The sequence below is a fragment of the Adiantum capillus-veneris genome, chromosome 7 (genome assembly GCF_014529385.1).
Source record: "Adiantum capillus-veneris isolate H3 chromosome 7, ASM1452938v2, whole genome shotgun sequence".
Lineage (NCBI taxonomy): Eukaryota > Viridiplantae > Streptophyta > Polypodiopsida > Polypodiales > Pteridaceae > Adiantum > Adiantum capillus-veneris.
The window spans coordinates 152,213,806-152,223,797 of record NC_140937.1 but is presented as its reverse complement, the minus strand read 5'-3'; the positions used below and the strand labels follow the sequence as shown (position 1 = coordinate 152,223,797).

Below are 9,992 nucleotides of genomic sequence, written 5' to 3'. Positions count from 1 at the left end.
TTTGTGTTGGTTATGTAGGCTTTGGAGATGAATTGCTTCATTATTTTACGTGCTTCCAGAAATGCAAAAAAAAATTGTATCAATACAATATGCTAAAACTAGAATTTGTGTTGGTTATGTAGGCTTTGGAGATGAATTGCTTCATTATTTTACGTGCTTCCAGAAATGCAAAAAAAAATTGTATCAATACAATATGCTAAAAAACTAGAATTTGTGTTGGTTATGCAGGCTTTGGAGATGAATTGCTTCATAATTTTACGTGTTCCAGAAATGCAAAAAAAAAAATTGTATCAATACAATATGCTAAAAAACTAGAATTTGTGTTGGTTATGTGGGCTTTGGAGATGAATTGCTTCATTATTTTACGACAAATTACATGCTAAGCACTAAAAAACGGATTTTGAAATTTGAAAGTACTTTCGGGAATTTTGAAATTTAAGGGGTATTTTGGGAATTAGCACAAAAAGTGCTTGAGGAGCTTCCTGTCCGAGATGTCAAGGGGAGAGAGAGAGAGAGAGAGAGAGAGAGAGAGAGAGAGAAGTAGGCGTGTGTTGTTTTTTGATGCGATCGATCCTCGCAAGGGTGCATTGATGTCCAATAGCAGATTCAGGAAGCTTTGAGCTATTTTAAGAGGGGTCATTTATAGACCTTGGCCCTTCGAAGATTCCTACCTAGGATGTCGTCTCTTGGAATGCACTGATTCCGGGAATGCACTAAGCCAATATTTGCGGACGCCCATGAAGTTGCCAGTCACGGCCCACACCTACTGCGTGTCAATGCCCTTGCTATTCCACTCGAATGCCTTGCCACATGTATTAGCGTTGCCACTACCCTCCTCTATAGCCCGTAGGCGTACGCATATTCTCTATTGTGGTAGCCACCGGCTAAATGACCACCAAAGAACCCTAAAGAGATTTTCCTCTTTCCCCTCTTCAACATCCTTAGCTACTCACAATCGTCAACAATCAAGGAGAAGATGGTAGAGAGAGCATTCTCTGGGGAGATGGATGAAGTGGGGTTATAGGTGAAGCTTCAATGGAGGAGGGTGTTGGGTCCAGCTTGAGGATCGCAAAGGTTGGGGATGGGAAAGAGCGTGAAGGTGCTGACATAGTCGTCCATAAGAGTGGCGTGGGAGGGTGGTATTAAGGATGGTGTAGGAGTAGCGATGATGGAGCTGGTCCATTTCTAGAAGCTTCTCGGCTATGAAGGGAAGGGGTAGGGTGTTGCTGTGGAGGTCATGGTGGCCTTTTCCACAGCAACCTAATTTTTGGAGATGGATGAAGTGGGGTTATAGGTGAAGCTTCAATGGAGGAGGGTGTTGGTTCCAGCTTGAGGATCGCAAAGGTTGGGGATGGGAAAGAGCGTGAAGGTGCTGACATAGTCGTCCATAAGAGAAGCGTGGGAGGCTATTGCGGTAGCCGCCGACTGAATGCCCCTTCAGTAACCCGAAGAGGTTTTCCTCCTACTTCTCTTCAAAACATCAGACAGAACTCCATCTCGATGTTGGGTGCTACTCTCGCGCAGACAATGATGGGTACATGTATGAGTGCTACGTCACAGATGTTGTAGAACTATAGAGAGAAGTAGGAGAAGAAGAAGACAAGTTTTAAAGTTGCAGGCTCAACCCCATGAAACCTCAAGGATCAACAAGAGTTGAACTCATAGATGCGAAGAAGCTTTGGGTTGTTTTCGGCTGATGCGAAGCAAGGGTGTCGCTTCAGATGCAATCACATACGCTTGCATCTTGAGGGCAAGGGTCACGGTCACAAAGCTCTAGGTTGTTTTTAACAAATGCAAAGAGAGGGCATGTCTGCAAATGCATGAACCTTGAAGGTATGTGGCATCACACAAGATGCTGATATGGGCACAAAAAAACATGATAATATTGTAAAATTGGGGTCGTTGAAAGAAAACGTCGTTCTTGGTACTACCTTGGTCGACATGTATGCCAAATGCCATGCACTTCATAAAGCACAAAAAGTGCACGAGGATATTCTGACCTAGGATGTCGTCTCTTGGAGTGCATTGATTGCGGGAAATGTCCAGCTTGAAGTGGCCAATAAGCTTTTAACCACTGATTGTAGCCAGTATTTGTGGATGCCCACAAAGTCCCCCATCACGGCCCACACCGTGATCGAGAATGCCTTGCCACATGTATTAGTGTTTCCACAGAACCTCAGAGTCAGTGTTCAGGAAAAATATGTGAGTAGGGCTAAGCACTGCACAACAATAAAAATAAATTAGAGTGTACCTCACTCGCAGATGGGAACAGCTACCAACGAACACTAGGTGATACTCTTAACAGTTGAGGGTTTGAGATAAGCACTGACAACATCTTGAGCGCACTCTGTACCGCCGGACACTAGGTGACACTCTTAGAACAATATGGCACTCTTAACATTTGAGGGTTTGAGATATGGCAACGGATATCACCCTGGAAGACCTCTTGGTGGTGTGAGCTACACTTTTTGAAACGCTAAAAGTTTAGGAGGGAATCCCCTCCATTTGGTGCTTGGTTTTCCAAAGTGGACCAACAGTTACAAAAAATAGGTCTCATAGACCTTGGCCCTTTGAAGACGTTTAATATAACATTTCAAGCTGTTTCATTTGATACTTGTCCTCTCCACGTGAGATTGAGACTGTGAGTCAGTGTTCGGGAAAAGGAGAAATTCTGCCCTTGAATTCTAGCATTGCCTTGGTCGACATGTATGCCAACTGCCATGCACTTCATAAAGCACAAAAGGTGCTTTCAATGAGCTTAATCTATGGGATGTCGTCTCTTGGAGTGCACTCATTGTGGGATATGCCTACACATGAGAGAGAGAGAGAGAGAGAGAGAGAGAGAGAGAGAGAGAGAGAGGGGGGGGGAGGGGGGGGGGGGATGGGCAGCCGCTCTCTTGGCCCTAACCAAGTTAGGCATATCCCACAATCAGTGCATTCCAAGAGACGACATCCTACATACAGGCTTTGGCTATTGCTCTCTCTATGGCCACCTTGCGCCATACAGAGGGAGGTATAGAGAGGTGGATAGGGGAAAAATAGAGATAGAAACAAGATAGAGAGAAAAACATGTATAACACGGTACTAAATATATATCTTATTCTGCATTACAGAGATGGAGCATGTGCTTACGTCTGGAGGAGATTCTTCGGAGGTGATATTTTCTACCCCAGAGAGAGACCCAAGCAACAATTTACGAAATGCCAAGCGCGTTGCCCGAGGTGGAAATGGACCTGCAAAGAGGCAAATTGTAGATGGACTAGGTATCATCCACACAGTATGCTCCAAAATTCAAGCCTCATGTGAGAGAGCGGAGGCATCACAGGTTTCCTATAGAGAGAGCATTCACTGGCTGAGACAATCACAATATGAGCAAGGGGTTTATCTTCATCGTCTAGAGGAGCGGATGCAGCTACAGATTAATGGTATTTTGCAGCAGCAGAGCTCAATGCAAGGACAACTTTCTCGCATAGAAAGGAACCAGGCAAAAATCATGAGTCTCTTGGAGAGGTCCGTTCTTGACAAGGATAGCATTGATTTCAAAAGCATTGTGCCTGAATTACGAAGTACTAGCAACATATTGACCGCCGTAGCAGTACAACATACTACAGGTGTCTCCGAAGTTAGATCTATATCAAACAAGCTCCATGCATTGGTAACGACCCATTGGCCCAAGAAGGGGATTAATGCCGTTGGAGATGTTCCATCCAGTTCAAAGCAGGGCAACCCTTGCAAGAAGTGAATTATGTAATCGATAGTAATACTCACTTCTTTCTCATTATAGACTTAGCGGATCTATATTTTGGTGGCTTTGGGGATATTGACTACATTTTGGGGGAGGCTTATGTATGTAGTCTTCTTATTTTGGGGGAGGCTTATTTTGCTCACGACTCTTGGTTGTCTTCTTTGGATACTACATTCTCAGAGGATCTCTATAATCGTAGTATTTTTGTTGCCATTGTGTCTTTTGGGTCACACCTCCCGTTCCCCGCCCCCCTCACCCTCTCTCTCTCTCTTTCTCTCAAGTTGTGTTGCAGTGAAACTCTCTCTCTCCCTCTCTCTCTCTCTCAAGTTATGTTGCAGTGAATCTCTCCTCTCCCTCTCTCTCTCTCTCTCTCTCTCTCTCTCTCACTCTCTCTCAAGTCATGTAGCAGTGAATCTCTCTCTCCCTCTCTCTCTCTCACACACACACACATGCACACATACACTTACACAAAGTATTCTAGGTGTGTGCAATGTTTGACTTCTTTCTAGGTATGACAAATGTGAAGCACTTCATAAAGCACAAAAAGTGGGAGAGAGCTTCTTATATAGGATGCCGTCTCTTTGAATGCATTGATTGCCAGATATGCCCAATTTGGGTAGGGTCAAGAAGCTCTGGGCTATTTTTGGCAGATGCACACCATTTCCGATGTGGTATTTGCTTTTGATTGCGTAAACGGAATGTACACAACAACACAAGCCTCAATGCAACTCTACCAACTCAAATGGGGACCTGCCACCATGGTAACTCTTCATAATGAAGCACTTCGGGGCTGATTTGGATGCACCTTTGAATCCGTCTTGAGCAAAGGTTTCCAATGGTCAATAATGGGATAATGTGGCGACTCCTCAAGGGTCAGGGGACCTCAGTCGGGCGAGAATCCAGTTGACGTGCAGACTGGCGCATTGTAACCGCATCGGAAAACTGTCGGCTAAAACTTAACCGACAATCGTCGGTGGACTAATCGGAGGGGCTCGCTCCCACAACTATATCCTTAGTAGTAGTTAGATGAGATATAGAGAGACAGATATAGAAGTATATAGACATTTACCATGTGGGTTGGCAAGCCTCCTCTCACTGACTCTCTCAAAGAAAGATAGACATAGTTGGGAAATCCTTTCTTCTCCATACTCTCTTCTTAATTCTCTAGATACTAACCTGTATAAACTTGTGAGTACTTATAAGAGTTCTTTTTTGGACAGATGGCTATTGGTCCAAAGGTGTTGTCTCCTGGACATGCAAGACGTAGTAGGATATGTCAAGCCTCTCGAGCTACACGACGTGCAGCAGCGCGAGATAGAGTTCGACGTTCTCTGGGTGAGATTGATGTGCCTCGCTGGGAAGATTGCCAGCATTTGATAAACGTGAATCGATGCAATGAATTTCCTCAGGGAAGGATTGCATTGGATGTAGATAACGAGTCAATTCTCTTGCAAAGTTATGTAGGGATTGAAGTGGAAGACAATTTGGACGACAATAATGGAGATGTTCTTCAGGAGCCTGTAATTGTCTCCAGAGAGGGAGATTACTCCAAAGTTGAGACACTTTGCCTATCTATCACCTACTTATATTCTGAGACCACTTCCTTGATGCATATCTCTATGTTGTCTATTTCTCATGAAAAGTGTATTCTTCACAACATAGGCAACTTGGATTTTGCATGTTCCTTTTGTGGTGCTTTAGCTTGGAAAACGGAAGCAAAGACCATTCGCACATTTGTGGGGAAGAGTTGTTGCAACTCAGGAAATGTTTCTTTGCCGCCATTAAGTGAACCTCCTTTAGAATTGAGGGAATTGATGCACGGGGGTAATACTAGAAGTAGAAAATTCTTGAAACATATCAGAGCATACAATAGTGTGTTGGCATTTGCTTCTTTGGGAGCTCATATAGATGAATCTCTCTGCCAAAGAAAAGGAATCTACACCTTCAAGGTGCATGGATCTATCTATCATAACATTGGTCCATTGATGCCAGAAGAGCGATCAGGTCAAATCCCTCGCTTTGCTCAGTTGTATTTTTTTGACACTGAGAATGAGTTGCAAAACAGGATGAGTCATGTTTCTAAACTCAAACCAAATGTTTTGGAAAGCTTGCAATCGATGATGCATCGAGTAAATCCGTATGTTCAAGCTTTTAGGGGGTTTGCTACAATGGTCCAAACTTCCAATATTCCGGAGATTAGGATGGTCATTACTGAGAAGCGTACAAATGGCTGGCAATATGTTGCTCCAACAAGTGTGGAAGTTGCTGCAATCATTCCTGGTCAGGGTGAAGAGAGCAACATTGGCCATCGTGATATTGTGTTGAATCTTTTGGGTGGTGGTCTAAAACGAATCTCAAATTGCCATAGGTCATACATGCCTCTATTATATGTGTTGCTATTTCCAAATGGTGAAGAAGGTTGGAATCCTTACATACCCCAAGTGAACAGAGCAGATGTAAGCAGAGAGGGAGTAAATGGAACTACAAAGTATATTTCTACAATGGATTTCTACAAGTATAGATTGCAAATTAGAGATGACACGACACAATGTCTTTTATGTGGTGGTAGGCTACTGCAACAATATATTGTTGATGCATATAGTTGTATGGAGGAGTTGAGGCTTTTGTGGGTTCGTAATCATCAAAGTGAACTTCGTAGTGAGGTGTATCAAGGCTTGACAGATATGGTTGGAGCAAGAGATGGAACAAGAGATGATAGAGAACTGTTATTGGGTGCTAATGTTGGAAGAAGGGTTGTATTGCCTTCTTCGTATGTTGGTGGCCCTCGCTATATGCACCAGTTGTACCAGGATGCCATGGCAATTGTACGCAAGAGAGGAAAACCTGATCTCTTCATTACATTCACATGAAATCCTGGATGGAAGGAGATACAGGATGCATTACTGCCTAAACAAACATCCAATGATCGTCTTGATCTTACTGCCCATGTTTTCTACCATAAGTTCAAGGATTTGATGGGCTTGCTGATTAAGAGAGCTATTTTTGGTAAGGTCATTGGACACATTTCTGTGATTGAGTTCCAAAAGAGAGGCCTCCGTCATGCTCACATTCTATTGATTCTTGCATCTGAGCATAAGCCAACAGAGACATTGCATTATGATAAGATTGTGTGTGCGGAGCTTCCTGATAAAGTAATGTTTCCACAGCTGTATGATGTTATCAGTCGGTGTAATGTGCATGGCCCGTGTGGAAACTTGAATAAGAATGCTCCATGTATGAACGATGGGAAGTGCAAGTTTAAATATCCTCGAAGCTTCAGTGCATCGACTACTGTGGCTAGGGATGGATACCCAACGTACATGAGGAGGGATGATGGAAATTACATTGTTCATAATAAAGTGCAAATGAGTAATAAATGGATTGTTCCATACAATCCATTTTTGTCAATAAGGTACAGTGCACATATCAATGTGGAGGTTTGCTCCACTATATCCGCTGTGAAATATCTCTACAAGTATGTGTATAAGGGACATGACAGGGCCACTGTTGTTCTACAAGATAGTGAAGGGCTTCTAAATGAAGTTACAAACTATCTTAATGCTCGATATGTATCAGCATCTGAGGCTATCTGGCGTATACTGGGGTTTCACATGCATCAAGAGAAACCCGACATACAACGGCTCCAAGTTCACTTGCCTCATCAAAATCAAGTCATCTTTAGCGACAGAGCGACTGTACAGAGTGTGGTGGAGGGAGATGTCAACAAAAAGACAACGCTCACTGAGTGGTTTGTTGCAAATCAACAATATCCAGAGGCCAACGATTTGTTGTACATAGACTTCCCAACAAAGTGGGTTTGGAGGCCAGCAAGTAGAACATGGACTCAAAGACAGATTGGTGACATGATTGGAAGAATGTACAACATTGTTCCCAATGCTGGAGATTTGTACTATTTGCGTTTGTTACTCAACATGTTCAAAGGATGTAAGTCTTTTGAGGATATTAGAACCTTCAATGGACGAGTATATGACACATTTAAAGAAACATGTAATGCATGAGGATTACTGCAAGTTGATGATGAATGGTTTCTTTGTTTGGAAGAAGCTTCTTTTCAGCAAACAGGGCAACAATTGCGCCTACTATTTGTAATCATTTTGGTTTTTTGTGAACCAATACATCCTGGTGCATTGTGGAATCGTTTCTGTAAGGAGCTTTCTGAGGACCATGTATATCATATGGGGGCTCGCACAAATGATGCAAATATCTGTGAACACATGGCACAAAACCAAGCTTTGTCAAACTTAGAGACAATGCTTCAACACTATGGAAAGAGGCTCTCGGATTATTCTGGAATGCCCCAGGTGGATCACACCTTGCAAATTATGAGTGAGCATGGAGTACTTGTTGAAGAGTTCATGTATAACAGAGAGGAACAAAGAGTATTGTCTGCTCGAATGGAATCATCTTTCAATGTTGGGCAAAGGGAAGCTTACAATCGGGTTTTACAAGCAGCTTGCATGAGCAGAGGGACTGTTTTTTTCTTGGATGGGCCAGGTGGAACGGGAAAGACTTATCTCTACAACGCTTTGCTCTCTCGGATACGCGGAGAGTCCAAAGTTGCTTTGGCATGTGCATCGTCCGGGATTGCAGCACAGCTTCTCGACAACGGAAGGACTGCACACTCTAGATTCAAGATCCCTATTGATATAACTTCTGAGTCCACATGTAACATTAAAGTAAACAGCCAGCTTGCTGAGCTGTTGCGAATGAGTTCATTGATCATATGGGATGAAGCCCCCATGGCTCATAGACACGCTTTTGAGGCTCTTGATAAGACACTAAGAGATTTCATGAAAAATGACATGTTGTTTGGTGGAAAGGTTCTCCTCCTTGGTGGTGATTTCAGACAGATATTACCTGTTGTGCGAAAAGGGGGAAGAGAAGACATTGTTAATGCAGCTTTGTGCCACTCATACATTTGGCAACGTACAGAAATCATGCATCTAACGCAGAATATGCGAGTGGTCAATTGTTTAAGTAATGTTATTGAAAGAGAGTTTGTGCAATGGACACTTGATATTGGTAATGGCGATGTTTGTGATGGGGACATACTTGATAATGTGGCCCTGCCGGCTTGCATGATGCTACCACAAAATAATTTACAAGCATTGGTTGCTTGCATATATAGAGACCTTGAAACACAGACTTGCCATGCATCCTTTTTCAAGGATAGAGCAATTTTGGCTCCACGGAACACGGAGGTGGATACTATAAACAATTTGGGCCTGCAGCAATTTCCTGGTACTTATAAGGAATATGTCAGTGCGGACTTAGTGTGTGAATCAAATTGTGATAGCATTTTATTCACAAGTGAGTTTGTAAATAGTTTAGATCTTGGGGGAGGCTTTCCACCGCATGTTTTACGATTGAAACAGAATGCTCCAGTTATGCTGCTTCGCAATTTGGATCCAAGAAGTGGTCTTTGTAATGGGACACGCTTGATTTGCAAGCAATTCCACAGCAAAGTGGTTGAAGCAGAAATCATTACAGGGTCACATGCAGGAAATGCAGTGTTCATTCCAAGGATTGATTTTCTCATGGGATCTAGAGAAGGTCTCCCTTTTGATTTGAGACGCCGCCAATTTCCCCTACGTTGTGCTTTTGGGATGACAATCAACAAGGCGCAAGGCCAAACATTGGGAGTTCTTGGATTGTATCTCCCAACACCTGTTTTCACCCATGGTCAACTATATGTGGCAATGTCTCGCGTGAGATCCTCTTCTGCCATCAAGGTTGTGGTTGGTGATAGTCACTTAATAAGCATTAGTAGACATGGAGATCAAAGAACATACACTTCTAACATTGTCTGCAAAGAGGTGTTGCAATTGACCTGCCCCCTGCCACCCCCTTTCCATGGGGTTTAACGTGGCTGGATATGTTTCATCATCCAATAAAAAAGCACAGTGACTCTCGCAACTATTTCTTTGTCATTTACAAGCTTAGTATCTTCTTATGAAACATGGTGTAGCCTCAAGCAAGGTATATTCGCTGAAACAATTGACTAAGATTTATTAGTGCTGAGAGATTTATGCTTTATGTGCTTTTTTATGAATTTATAATCCTTTATTATGTATATATGTATATGTATGAATGAAGATGGATCCTAACGCCTCTGTGACTTACACACTAGGGAGACGACCTCGACACGTCCGAGGTAAAATATTGTATATGTGTGTTTGTGACATTTCGATACTTTAAAGAATTTAAATCTCACAGTCAACGATTA

At 42.8% G+C, this 9,992-nt stretch overlaps 1 protein-coding gene across 1 annotated transcript; it reads left to right on the top strand.

Annotated features, from left to right (window-relative positions):
• The first annotated feature begins 4,965 nt into the window (after positions 1–4,965).
• Positions 4,966–9,630, top strand: LOC147454825 (uncharacterized). Its single transcript, XM_086517078.1, has 3 exons — positions 4,966–6,570; positions 6,631–7,690; positions 7,778–9,630. Exons 1-3 carry the CDS (start codon positions 4,966–4,968, stop codon positions 9,628–9,630), a joined length of 4,518 nt encoding a protein of 1,505 aa, XP_086373204.1.
• Positions 9,631–9,992: the final 362 nt, after the last annotated feature.

Excerpts from the sequence above, each read along its gene's own strand:
- LOC147454825 (XM_086517078.1), top strand. The coding sequence starts at position 4,966 with ATGGCTATTGGTCCAAAGGTGTTGTCTCCTGGACATGCAAGACGTAGT. Across the intron at positions 6,571-6,630 it reads ACCAGGATGCCATGGCAATT|GAGATACAGGATGCATTACT; the intron begins GTACGCAAGAGA and ends CCTGGATGGAAG. Across the intron at positions 7,691-7,777 it reads ACTCAACATGTTCAAAGGAT|TTGATGATGAATGGTTTCTT; the intron begins GTAAGTCTTTTG and ends GATTACTGCAAG.